Source organism: Adiantum capillus-veneris, chromosome 18, assembly GCF_014529385.1.
Source record: "Adiantum capillus-veneris isolate H3 chromosome 18, ASM1452938v2, whole genome shotgun sequence".
In the NCBI taxonomy this organism is placed as follows: domain Eukaryota; kingdom Viridiplantae; phylum Streptophyta; class Polypodiopsida; order Polypodiales; family Pteridaceae; genus Adiantum; species Adiantum capillus-veneris.
The window spans coordinates 84206232-84220686 of record NC_140948.1 but is presented as its reverse complement, the minus strand read 5'-3'; the positions used below and the strand labels follow the sequence as shown (position 1 = coordinate 84220686).

General features: G+C 41.0%; 1 protein-coding gene across 5 annotated transcripts in view; it reads left to right on the top strand.

Moving 5' to 3' along the window:
* LOC147435960 (truncated transcription factor CAULIFLOWER A-like) overlaps nt 1–14455 on the top strand; it is a 130725-nt gene that overhangs the window by 49095 nt on the left and 67175 nt on the right. For 4 of the 5 annotated variants that reach the window (XM_086488866.1, XM_086488864.1, XM_086488861.1 and 1 more), the window contains exons 3-7: nt 13466–13515; nt 13619–13724; nt 13844–13885; nt 13968–14009; nt 14092–14234. In XM_086488866.1, the coding sequence (XP_086344992.1) occupies nt 13466–13515; nt 13619–13724; nt 13844–13885; nt 13968–14009; nt 14092–14234 (383 nt within the window). The remainder of the gene's footprint in view (nt 1–13465; nt 13516–13618; nt 13725–13843; nt 13886–13967; nt 14010–14091; nt 14235–14455) is intronic. The other variant, XM_086488862.1, reaches the window with a different exon arrangement.

Sequence of the window (14455 nt, the reverse complement as noted above, 5' to 3'; positions counted from 1 at the left end):
GGAACGTGGGTGAGAGGCAGCACGTAGCACGCACATGAAAACCGCTTTAAGCCTCCTCCCAAAAATAGCTCGGATACCAGTGAAAGGGTGGTGGTAATGCGTGTGTTAGTCTCCACCCAACTGTGCTATCTTATATCCTCCCCCTGGCGTACACTGTCCGGCCGTGCCGGTGGCCTTGCCCATAAGACCCATATCCTTACATGGATAGCTGCAATCATACATCATAATCATGTAGGCATCTCATATCCTGAACATACATATATAAGAGTAAGCATATAGTTGCTTGTACATTAGATCTCCATGGAAGTTAGCAATAAAATGGTCATACAACGAGAGTTGGTTACACAAACCTACACTACAAACATTGTGATGTGATGATTATGATATGCTTAAATCTTTGAGGTTTGCTTGTGAGAAGACATACTAGTTATCATAAGAGAAACTTTTGCATGTAAATAGACTCTTAAATAGGTCTTCTGCTTTACAATCATTGGCTAGAGTGGTTGCACCGTCTTGCTTTTGGACCATGTCATCATTTATCTCTTCCTAGGTGGCTAGAGGGCATTCCCACATGGGCTTACCATAAAAATTATCCCCTTAAGTCAAACTTGGGGTTTTACATAGATTTTATATGTTTTGGTTCACATGACTTACACATAGGTTTCACACAACTAAGGGTATTGTTGCTCATAGCACAAAAGGGACTGCACTCACACAAACTATCTCCCCTAAAAAAAATTCCTTCCCTAGACACGAAAGGTGCAGGCACATGAACATCTGTGCGTAGGATCACATGTACAAGCCTCCCCTGGCACAAAAGGGTAAGCACACAAGTTTCCCAATCACAAGGGTAGACACACAAAGCTCCCCTATCACAAATGAGGATGACAGAACTGAGTGCACATAGATTCACAAGGTTATTCTTGTTTGTAGTTTGGAGGAATTTGTCCCCCACACAAAACTGCAACATGGTGTTTGTGTTTGTTGTCCTTATCTGCACCTTAATGTTGTTGTCTTCATAAGTTGCCATCTGTATGTTTTTCTCTCCTTCTTTATGTTCATGTGTATGTTGATGTTGTGCTTTTGGTTTCTTGATTTTTTGTTGGTCCATACTCTTGAAGGTGCAAATTTCATGGCCGATTTTGTAAAACACACATACATAGCAAATGTGGTGCGCATCTTGTACTTGCTCATGTTTATGGACGGCCTTACCATACAAGACAATGTCTAGTCCCTTGCTGAATGTGCTTTTGTGCATTAATATTGTATACATATCAAGGTGGGATTTGTGAAAATGATCTTCAAGAGATTTTACAGAAAAGAATTCTTGGCCAAATGTGAAGTCACTCCTCTCTTGCAAGAAGTACCTCTTCACAGTGGTTGAAGATCTTGAAGCTCGAGAAGAGATTCCCTTGAAAAATTACTTGACGGTTGCTTGCCTTTGTTATTGCTGTGGGATAATGTTCTTGATATGGGCCTCGGCTTTTGAGTTTAGCCTGACACTCGTGGATGTGGACAATAGTGCTGCAAACAACATGGAAATAACCCCTTTGGATAGTTGAGGTTTCATTAAGGGCTTTAATCCCTTTTGTCACATGTGGAAAGACCCTCCAATTAGTTGGGGGGTGGGGGGGGAGCAAGCTGGTGGCGAGGTGCTAAGCGTGGGATCTCTTGCTTAGCAGGAGTTAAAGTTGGAGGCAACGCGGCGTGGGAACTAACCTAGCGGATCTGAACAACCAAAAACCTTTAGTTGATGGGTTTTCACATCCGGTGGGTGTCCAACAATGCAGCATGATGCCTTCTTGCAGATCCGACAGTCCCCTTAGGGCAAATTGGCTTCAAAAATCGCATTCGTGGATGGGCGATGAATTGCACATGAGATCGGCCCCTTACTGAACCGCCTGGGTTGAACAAATTGAATTTGAGGACAGCTGTGTATCGGCCCGTCTTGCCCAAATTAGGATTGTGCGATTTAGTCGCAAAGCAATTTCCCCCCACCCAAATATAGAGTGAAGAGCCTAGCCACTAACTCCACTTGCCTTGCTTGTGTGAAGATGCTAAGAATAAAGATCTTAAGCTAGCATTGCAAGGTATACACACCCCCAAGATTAGCAAAAAAAGTTGGAAGAGATAATGACCTCGGAATCTGGTGATTAGGAGCTTGAGGATAACACACACACTAATTTTCTCGAGCTTGAAAGTGAAGCTATCTTGGCGTTGCCAACTCCAATCGAAGCTAGTGAGGGCTCTATGAAAAGGCGTCAAGGAGCACTTCGCACACAAGTTGCACAAGCTAATGAATAATACAACAAGAGTAATGCTAATGTAAAATGGATTGAAGAATAAGCACGAAATCACACTAAAATTATGCACACAATTATTAGAACACCTCTAATCACCAATCAAGAAGGGTAGTGGCTCATTTGTATTGCCAAGAACGTACCCAAGCTAAATCAATGATGTTGGTGATTAGAGAGGGAGGAAGAAAGGAATAAAGTAGGCCAAGGTATGAACTGAGGGCTCCAATACCACTTTTTGGGTTAGTGGAGGAAGCTATCCTAATCACCAACAATGACTAGCATTAGGCTATGGAGGGTGAACTTTGAAGCCTTGTTAGCTTAACCATGGTGTTAGGGTTAGGCTTAGAGATATGGAGATCAGGGTTAGGCGGCACCAATTGCAAGATCATAAAGAGAGAGAGAGTATAGGCACAATGATAGAGCTCAAAGTGCAATGCTGCATTAGATTTAGCCTCTTAAATTGGCTTCGTGCTTCATACTAGAGAGGTTGCACCCTCTTGCTATTGGACCATGTCATCATTTATCACTTCCTAGGTGGCTAGAGGCATTCCCATATGGTGCCACAAGTTGGGCGTACCCTAACAAGGGGAAACTAAGAACCATGTGGAAGAGAATCAGCGCTGGCACACAAGATTCCTCAGTGACCTGCAACAAATTGTGCACGCTTGGGCTTGTTGGGTGCACAAGGAGCAAGGCTACACTGTGTGTTATAGCACGTCAGTGAGATGAGAATCCTTGTTTTTATAGCTAAGACTCCATAGCTGGCTCATATAAGTCTCTTTTGTAATTTTTTATTCACATCTTGGCCGGTCACCCTATTTTGGGCATTTGGGGTGGCCAAGGGGCCATTCCCCCGTAGTACTTCTTGTTTTCTTGAGGGTAGAAGAGCTATCCCCATGGTTATTTTCGAGCAGAGAATTTGCAAAAGGCAAAGCAAAAATTTGGATATTTTCAATTGAATATTGCAAAGTTTCTCGATTTTATTCTCGGTACGTTGAACTTGGCTTGATTAGTATGATCAATACAATCATCGAGGCAGTCATAATTGAGAATTTGACGACTTCTTTTTATTGCACATGCTTTTTTAACCGGAATTTTGAAGATATTGAGGCCGTTATCTTGAAGCCATTCTGCACGGCTTTGATTTTGGCGTCTGCAATTTCCTTTGAACTTACTGCATTGATCGCTCTTACGGTTCCTAGAGACTTCCAAGTTCAATTTGAAGCTTTTCAAGCTTTGTGACGGCTTCTACTTGCTATCCGGTAAGGTGTTGGAGTTGAAGCATACATGTTTTGATGTCTCTTTAGTAGTAGTTTATTGACAATCATTCTAGCAATTTGGAAAGGGCTCCGCACCGTGGCTTCTGTCCAAGGTGTTTGTTTATTTATTTTTAGCCAAGGACTACGCTATGGATTTCATGTTTCGCTTGCTTCACATGGATCATCCCAAAAATCAACTTTTTGATTTTGAACTCTCTCCACAGATATCCACTCCTCCACAAGAGTGTGTTGGATATCCTTGAGAATGAAGTAATCTGCCTAAAGCAAAGGAATATGTTACATGACATGATTTTCAAAATTTTGAAAACCGTTTTTGTAAGTTGGTAATACGTGAACAATTACTAGCGACTTTGGTGGAGACACTTATTGAGTTATTTAACTCTTTTATCATGAAGGAGGCAAAAAATACTCTACTTCCATTTACTCAAGGAGTCGTATTCTCCAATGTAATCAATTTCAAAGATGAATGAGTAGCAAGTGGTAACGGTCTTTTCCAACCTCGCTAATAAGACTGTGGATCAGAGATTTTAAACAGACAAAGGTGAAAAATTATGTTTTAGTTGCTCTGAACTGCACCAGAAAAAGAATTCTTTGCATGTCCCTACTCAGTAAGGCTTTAACAAATGCAATTAATAAGTTTTAGCTGTGATGTGCAAGTCGCACATTAGGTATCTAATTTTCTAGTTATTTGTATATGATGCATCAAAGTGATGGATACAAGTGAAGCCGTTAGGAATTTGCAAACTTACAAGTGATGGATACAAGTGAATCTCTTCCTGCTGATTTGATTTTCCTTGTTAGGAACTTCTCTTTTGCAAATATTGCATTGTGTGCTCGACCAATCTACAATTTTTTTGAGGGAAAGGCCCATTGAAAGTCATACGCTTTTACCAAATTTCTCATGGCATGACCTATAATTGCTCAAGGAGCTATCTATTTCTGTTGGATCCTACAACTATCTATAAGAAAGGCTACAATTGAGATTCCAGTCTTCAAGATTGGTTTTTGATTTGAGCAAATTGTGCAATTATCCGTTGTAATGGGGGAGCAAGGCTCCATAAGAACCCTAGGTAACTCAAGTTGTCAATTCATTTATGCATATTGCATACTTCCGTTATGCATTTTGCTTAAATGAAGTGATAACTTGAGTTACCTAGGGTTCTTATGCAGCTAGTTAAAGGTGTATGGGCTATTGGTTGCTCATCTCTACCCACCCATACTCCTTTTATAAGCCCTTGGCCCTCCTACATGAGATAAAGCTTTGACATGCATGAGTAGTTTAGGGCCTTTCCCTCTATGGTCCTACCATAGTCCTATCATTTTTCCCCTCTTGGAGAAGCAATATCGTCCTCGAAAACAAAGATGAGAAAGCTTTCTTGAAGACGCTAATGTTCTCCACAAAAGCATCTCCTTTGGATCCAGTTGTTCACTTGACCAATACCATGATAGTCAAGAATACGTGTAGCTTCATACGGTTCACTAGGAAGTTCAATGAAACCAAGAAGAACATCTTGATCGTCTACATTGTTGTCTCTTTTTAAGTGTTTTTGAAAACGGCTCATATACAAATCAAATAAGTGATTTACCACAAGTAAGAGGTAATTAAATAAATGACCACTTTTCATACTTTTTGAAGGTATTGGATACGTAAGGATACCTCTTCTTAACTTTTCATGAAAATACCTTGCCGATCCCTCTTTTTGAAGGTGTTCAAATACGTAAGAATAGCTCTTCTTAACTTTTTGTCAAAGTGGCTTGCCGATATCTCTCAGTAGTATAGTTCTTATATCTATATTATTATTGACGAGCAACATTCAACATATTCATATGATTATGGACAAAGTCCTTGACTTGCTGACATGCCTCATCGTTAGCCAACCCCACAATAACGATAGAGGTTGAAAACCATTCGTAAGAGAGACTAAACTTTTTAATAACATGCTTTGAATCAGGATAAGCAAAATCCAAAGTTGAGAGGCAATTTTTCCAATTCGATTGGTTCTCGCTAACATACGCTCTTAGCATATCCTCTAGCGCTTGATTAACGCTTAGAAGCTACCCATTTGTCTCTGGATCATGGACAATACTCATATTGAGTTGTGCTCCCAAGCGTTTACAATCCTTCAGAAATTATTGGTAAAGGTGGGTTTACCATTACTTACTAGTTTGAAGCAAGGCTTCCTATTTTATGTCTTTGACATCTTGGCTTCTAAAGTTTGTGGTATGGTGTTAGCATACAAATTGGAGGACCAGTGTATGCGATCAGTTATCCCAGAAGTTTCGACATGTATCATGCCAATGGCCTTAGATTGGTACATAGGCCGAGCTCTAGGTGTTAGGCCTAGGGTAAGACAGGGAAAGCCAAGGGCCTGGACGGAGCCATGCGGTCCAGGGGGTCCTAATATTAGCAAGGCAAGGCCTATATAGGGCATGGTTGGGTGGAGAGCTGCACGCTCCAGTTTTTTCACTCTAGCTCTAGTTCCGTCAGTCTCACATTGGTACCAGAGCTCAGAGGAGGGGAGAGCTGTGGAGGAGGGGGGATACCGTGCATTATTTTGCATGATATCTCTCTCTCTTGTCAGGGATGGAAGGAGAACAATTGTGTGAACAAGGCGTGGAAGAAGCATGAACTCGTTGGTTGCTCTTTCAACCTCTACCTCTCTCTCCATGAAACATGGATGCTTGCCATTTGCATGATGGCTTAGTAGGCTGAAGATGAAGGAAGAGTAATGTTATAGTGTGGGAATGTCCCCTTGGGTCAAAGAGGAACGAGGTCGACCTGGGTAGAATCATGCATGCTTAGGCTTGTCAAATGCGCACAGCAGAGATCAGGAAATCTTGTTTTATGATGGCGGTGTGTCGAGCTTTGCACAATGCGAGCTCTATCTCGTTTACCTCCTGTGCACTACTGCTCGTTGCTGCCATGAATTCAACCTCCCTTGTTCAAATGCGACCGGTCAAAGAGAAAGGACTTTTAGGGTTAAATCTCATAAGGGAGTGGGCCCACCCTTGGCACACCAACCTTCCTCGGATTGGAAAACGAGAAAGGATTTATGCTATCAACTCGTTTTTTTTGTTTTTCATACAAGTCAAGGTTTTGACATTTTCAAGTGGGAAGAACTTTGAAGTTAATTCTATATCAGCAAACATTGCACAAGTACAATAAAGCGTATCAAATTCGACCTCGATACGAGAATTTGATGAAAGTGATTAGCATTGGGCAAGGGCTGACAAGAATGTCATCCAGTTGTTCAGGTGACTTTAGAAGCACAACTTCAAGCTATGCATGGCATCATCAAATAGAGTAGAACGCTCGAACAGACATGAACGTCTAACAACGACAATCAATTTCACAGAGACAAATACTTTGGCTAAGAGCTCAATTTTCCCAAAAAACCATGGGATTCTACAACATGCAAAGCATCAGGTACAGATTTCATACATTTCACCTTGGATTGCAAGTCGGGCAAGGCCCTTAACAACTTGAAGTCAGAAATCTATTGAACAACAATAGATTTATTCTATAAACTAAGCAAAGGTATTCGAGGGCAAGGCAAGTCGGCACAAGTTATTCACGAGGTATCTAGTTGGCTTTTATCTTTATTATTATTTTTGAGACTTTGCTCGTTCGTTATTGCATGCAAAACATGTGTGTTCACTGTAAGAAATCCAAAGGCACGATTTAACTATGCAACAACTCAATCACAAGTATGCCTTCTGCTGAACACCTCGATCGAGCATGCTCATTAGAGGTTTAATTTTTTTGCCATGACAAGGCCAAACCGCACTGCTTCCACTCTCAAGGAGATCGGCACAGTCTCTTGTTAGCACTGCTGCAAGAGACATAGATGCTCGGTACGGCCACACTTTTGTTTCAATTTTAAGTAGTAGTATTAGGCACCTCAGATTCATTATGGGAGCAAGGCTCCATATACCGACACTTAAGAAACTGACTTTGTATATTGCGTCAACTATTATATTCTCGATATCTCCTCCTTGTGATACCTAGAGGAGGGGGGAAGCAATGCTTTTAGGAGCACGACTCCGTGCATTGGATGCATAATCACTTCAAAGCCATTGTAGCTTGCCAAGGAGCAGGCAACATAAGTACACAAAGCACATTGGAAATCACATTGACATCCACAACTATGAGTTGAATCCAATGTTGATCACCACTCATAGGGGATGATATGACCTTTGATGCCAAGGGTAGTTTGTGTGTTAACTTTAAGTTTAACTTTTGAACTTGCTCACTTTCACAGGAATTTTCACAATGCCAACTTTTCAAGAAAATGTTGCTTCATTCAAGTAATGTTTGGCAATAGTTGACACTTGATAGTTAAGCTGTAGATGCTGTTTCTATCACTATTGGGCAATCTCATGAATCTCAATCAGCTGCACGATTGGGCAAGGCTGATTCTCTATAAAATTTGACAAGGTCAATTATTTTTTGCTTTGATGTATGCGTGTCACTAGGAACACCTGTTAGCTATGAGCACTCAAGCTGCATTGCGCCTCATCTTTTTGATGAACTTATGTAAAGCAGGGCTTCAATTCGGGGAATCTTCCATAGAAGTTTCCAAAGTTTGGGGTATGCTATTAGCATACAGATTTTGGGAAACTTGGCACCATGTTTATCTGTTTTTCTCTTTGAGGTTGGTACTATCCCAGCCATGATGGCATGTAGGGTACATCTGATCGCTCTAAATTTCTTATCAGATACGGCTACGAGCTAGCTTCAAGCAAAGACAACTGTTGTTAGAGAGGCCACAAGACTTCATGCCAAGGCTTCTATGTTCCGAAGAAACTATCACTTGACTTTAAATAAAGGATGATGGCACACATATTTGCCATTAAGTGGATATAAGCCAACAGTTTGAGTCTGGCAACGACGCATTGTGATGTATCCATGTGAGTGTAATGGTGCAAGGTATGTATAGCTGTATCTCACAAGGTTGAGACTATCATTGAAACCAAGGTCTTATCAATCTATTTCTCTAAGATGCATACATGGAATGCGAATCAGATGGCAGTATGTCCACTCCATCATGATATACGCTTTTGCAATACCATCAGCTACGCTCTCTATGAAGATTTGAGACTGGTCGATGGGCTTCCGACCTTTGTATATGTATAAAGTGGTGCACACTTTACATTATTGGCTCTATGCATAAGGTGTAGCTAATTCCACTGATGGTTTTTATGGGTAGCAAGTAAGCATGTCCTAGCTATCAAGCAAGTGATTCATTGGGAAGACATGAATACTCTAAGAGAGCCTCCATAGGTAGTCTCTTGTGTAAACACCTGAGAAAATTTGGTATGACTATTTTCTTTGAGGGTATTTGTCATCTTTCTCTGTTGTCATGGAGGGAAAAGATTCTGTCACGACCTAGTTGTGAATAAACATTCAAACTGAAGAAGAGCTGTTGCTTAGTTGCATCACTAATTATGCCTCTAGGAGTGGCATTTTCAGGGGCATGACCTTGTTAATACATAATTACTCCATAGGTTTTGAGAGTCACGATCTGAGCTCAGCACAGTGATACTTGCTGATTTGAAACATTTTTTAACACGAAGCTAACCAAGGATTTAGTTGCAAAGTCAATCCTGAAGGTTACCAGTTTCTACTGCTTGTTTTCGAAGTTGTTTCTTTGTGGTTTGCAAAGTACACGTGACCTCAGGTAAGACTCAAGTAAGTGAACGTTATGTTCAATATCCATATAAGTATCTGATTTGGTTATTCTATTTTTGAACATGTTTTGCTTGAATTTTTCAGCTCGGATGAATAAGCTTGACTGCTTCCATCCATTTCGCTCTTCAAAGAGATGACAAGGTCATGTAAGAGCAACTAATGTTTGACCACACTGTCCCAAATACATTTCTGCATTCTGCAGTTATGGACCTATATATACGGTTTTTCTTTGGCACATGTTGTCACATGGGATAAAACATGGTCTAGGAACTTAATTAGTTCAGTTTAGCCAATGTGGAGCATGGTTATTGAGGGTCATGAGTGACAAGGTTAATGAGGGCCCTCTCACTCATGTCTCTGAGTGTTTACGGTTACATCCACACACAAGTACATTTTGTACTTGAAGGATGTTCTTTTTTCAAACATGCTTAGTTGAGACATATTTTGCATGTGGAAAGCTCCGCTATTTCAATTGTGTCGTGACAAAGTCCCTTGGTGCTGTTCAAATTTGTTTATAGGACCATTTACACACGTCGTATTAGAAACAATTTTTGTGGCTAGAAATTATCGGATACTTGGCCTCACTTGTTAAAATACAAGTGTTGTATTAACAACTATAACGGATGGTTGTTTATACATGTAGCAATGCTCTATTCTATTGATGAACATATTTCATTGGTACCTATGTGATTGATTTTCAGATTCCATTATGGTCCAATTGGAGGGCCAAAGGCCGGGACAGACATGGATATGCACGTTGGGATCTCTTTTTGCTAAATGCATGCACACTAGGTGTTATGGGTCCTAGTGTATAGCAAAGGATGATTTGGAACAACATGCACAATCATGACATAGTTGCTTATAAATCATCTTACACTCTATGTGCAGTATCTTTATGCGATTACTTTTGGATCTACCAATCACCAATAGAGGTCATTGCTCGGTTTGGGTGATTGTGGATCTTTCAAGTTAACCAAGATGGTTATTCATCATATTGTTGATATATTCTTTAGCAATGTTGTACAACATTGGATCCCTGTTTACCAGTCATTTTAGAAGACCATCTATAAACACTAGAGAAACACACGTCAGTATTGTCATTAATCCGGAGGGAAGAGACAGATTACAAGTGTAATCTTGTGCTCAAGGATATGCAAAGCGCGTATGTTAGCACTAAGCAATCCCATTAGAAAGAATGTATCGCTCTAGTTGGAGTTTGCTTGCCATAAGGTAAAGCATGTTTGTGACTAGGTTTAGTCTCTTCATGTTTGAGTCATGTTCTCAACCTTGAACACTAGTTATGGTGGGATTCTTTTTTGATACGATACGATAACAAGTCAAAGACTTATACTTTGCTAACGAGTTACGTCAGCTAGTTACTTCCATGGAAAGTGAAAAGAGATACTCTTTGGGATACATCTTTGTTGTGATAACTCGTTTAGTATGCTCATGTGGGGTCTAAATGGAGTTTACACACTATGTTGGTTATGGGACGGTTATAGAATACGGTTGCAAAGGGACAACAATGTAGACAATCAACATGCTAGACTTGGTTTCATTAAACTCCGAATTGTGTTCCAATCAAATAGTGGATCCATGAAGGTTGCCACTGTGGAAAACATTAGTATTCTTATGAAGATATAGCCACTTTTTTTTGAGGAAGAAAATGCTTCTCCAAGGGGGGAGTAATGTCAGGCCTAGCGTAAGACCGGGTAGGCCAAGGGCCGGGATGGAGCCATGCGGTCAAGGGGGCCCTATTATTAGCAAGGCAAGGCTTATATAGGGAATGGCTGGGTGAAGGGTTGCAGGCTCCAGTTCCCTCAGTCTTACACTAGGTGTATCACAACCCACAACTTTTTGCTATTTCATAGGAAAGATGTCGTGGTAAATAAGATTTACAAAACATAGTGACTTGTTGAGTATTCAAACCAATCTTGTCAGATTTGGCGAGCGGTTGGAAGGTAGCCGGGAGTCTTAGCTATAGAGACAAGGATTATCGTCTACAGGTTAGTACAAGGGGTTTTCTATATCTACTAACTTGTACTTTTCTATTTAGTTTACAAGTCACGAAAATGGATGGATCAATAGAAGAAAGGATTTTGGGTGAGGCATCTTCTTTGTTCCCAAGAGAGGTTTTATTGTGGTAAGTATATCGTACTTTTCCTTAGCATATAATTCAGTTTCTAATGCTCCAGGTGAGCTTTCCAAGTGGGATGCATATTATTTAGTGCTTTCATCCCCTTAGCTCTTTATTTCCACGACGAGGTCATGTTTTTTGGTGTGTCAAGACAATTTTAAGTATCCTAAATTCTACCGACTCGAATATGTTTTTGTCATCGCAAGCACTCTAGGTGTATCGACCCTAGTGTTTGCCAAAGGCTTGTCTAGGGTCGCATGGTAGTTCATTCACACATTGTGTATAACTAGGACAATGCCGAGCAAGGGATTTAAGTTGCCAAGGCAACACCAAGCTTTTTGACCAAAAAAAACCAAGGATTCTTTTTAGTTGCACAGCACTGTTGCCCAAATTGTTTTGATGCAAGTGGCATGGTGAGGCATCGCTACATGGGAGCAATTATGGGAAAGGTTAGCGGTTAGTATACATGTTACTTTTTCTTATCATGGGATTGTGGGGTCCACTCTTGATCTTTTATACACTTTCATGGTCACGTCTCTTACGACACTCATAGGCGTTAATGATGGTGTGATCGTTTTTGGCACATGTTAGTCACAAGGTGTCATGGAGTTCGGTTTAGCTAGTGTGGAGTAGGGTTTATGAGAGTCCCTCTCACTTGTGTCGTTGAGTGCTTCAAGTTATCTCCACACCCAGGTATTTCTCGTACTTGATGGATATCATGTTCATTAACATCAATATATGAGAAATATTCCACGTGAAGAAAATGAATCTGTGGGATTGACACCATAGTTTTTCCATACGTCAACCATGCGTCTCACTCCAGCAGGTATGGAAGGGCGAAGTAAGCCCGATTCAGACTCTTCGAAGATTCCATACGTGGAATACCATACAATACCCTTAAAAATAGTCTATTGCAATTAAAACATTAGAGAAGCACAAAACCATAGAATGCATTAAAACACCATAGAAAATGTAGAATTGTGAGGAGTGCAGAGTGAAAAGTAGATACTCGAGCAAATTTGCAAAGCAAGAGGTGGCAAAATACGGAGCCTCCAAAACCACCCTCTTCATTAGAGGTGGTTTGTAGCCCTATGGGCAGTTTTATTGGCTAATAAAAGGATCTTTTTTCTCAGGGAAATAAAAGGTCGAGCATTGAAAGGAGAACTCATGTTTTGAGTCGTTGCCATGATCATTATTTGTCTTGGCCATATGCCACGTGAAATTGAGATTCAAAAAAGGAACCCTACTTGGGCTTATTCCAAAATCCATTTCGGTATTAGTTAAAATCTTCAATCTCGTATTTGAGATTAAGAAGTGGCCAACAATGAGTTTCTTAAGTTTTTTTTTTTAATTTAGTTGTAATATTCACCCCTTAAAAGTGTATAGGAACAGCATGTGGCACACCCCTTCCTCTCCTCGTGTGTGTGTGTCTGTGTGTGTGGAGAAGAAAAAGAGAGAGAGAGAGAGAGAGAGAGAGAGAGAGAGGGAGAGCGTTATCTGCTCCTTGCTTGAGGGCGCCGAAAAACTCAGATCTGAGATCTGAGTTTTTGGGTGCGCTCTGTTATTTTTTTAGCCCAGTCGGCGTCGCTATGAGCGTCGCAAATTTCCTATAAGCGTCGCCGGGATTATTTTTTTTTGAGCGTCGCTGTGTGAGCGTCGCTAATATGAATAGCCTCTTGTAGTGATTCCAAAATCCATTTCGGTATTAGTTAAAATCTTCAATCTCGTATTTGAGATTAAGAAGTGGCCAACAACGAGTTTCTTAAGTTTTTTTTTTGAAATTTATTTGTAATATTCACCCCTTAAAAGTGTACAGGAATTTTTTAAAGTGACATAATAGGTTTCTGTTTCCATTTGCATCTTGTTTGAGGGGGGTCTGATAAGGCTTTGCCACTGTCTAGAGCATCTGGAACAGCATGTGGCATGTTTAGCATGCATGTTTAGTTGTAAAAATGCTCATTCTCACAATCCTTCTCATGTTTAGTTCATCTTGTTCTCCTCTTTCCTTTGGCAATCAAGGCACAAATGAACATCTCGTTGTGACTTCTGTTGACAGGAATTGGTATATCTGAAGGAGGAACTGGAAAGGCTCCGAAAAGAGGGAAGGTAATATTCTTTATTTCTTTTGCTAAGTGCCCATGTACATCTGGAAAAGGAGAAAAGCAGCGCTGCTCGGACGAGCACCTAATTTGTCAGAGTGATGGTGTAGGAGGAGGAATGGAGAGACGGCGGCTCTCGAGACTCTGTCGATGGAGGAGCTGGTGCGCTTGGAGGGAGAAGTGGAGAGCAGTCTAAGTAGCATCCGGGAAAGGCAGGCATGTCTCTGCGCTCTTGGTGTGATTATGCATATCTTTAAATGTAGCAACTATTAAGGAGCTGGAGAGACGTAGTGTTGGAGTAGCGGGACTTTGGATGATGATGTGCAATATTGCAGGAGCAGCTGAGGGCGAGACAAAAGGAGGAATCGGTGAGGAAGGTAAGAGATGTGGTTGCAGGGATTAATGGGTGAGGGTATTAATGGTGCCAATTAATAATCTGGTCATGATGGCGAGTGACAGGAAGAGGAGCTGCTAAGGGAGAACGAGAAACTGCGGAAAGAGGTAGTTTATGTGTCCCTGCATTAATGAAGATGATGCTGCAATGCAGCGCTGACCGACCGTGATTAGCGATATTTTATTGCAGGTGGAGGAACTGCAGCGGGCCAGATGGCAGGGATGCGGCCTGCAGATGGAGAACGCCACATCAGCATGCAGCTCCTATAGTGCCTCCCGCGAGGAAATGATGGACTCTGATGACCACCACTCTGACACCTTCCTGCAACTAAGGTTCGCTCATCCACCTTCCTACTCATTTTCCTACTACGGAATATTGCTCTCTCTCTCTCTCTCTCTCTCCTACTTTGGAATATTGGCCTCATAAATAAATTTTTTTGGGAAAAAATTCTAGTATTCCTTCTCAAGATTCAAGGAATCTTCTTATAAGCCTTTCTGAATAAGGATTGAGAAAGTCACCTAGGTAAAGAGGAGAACGTAAAAGAAGATCTCGA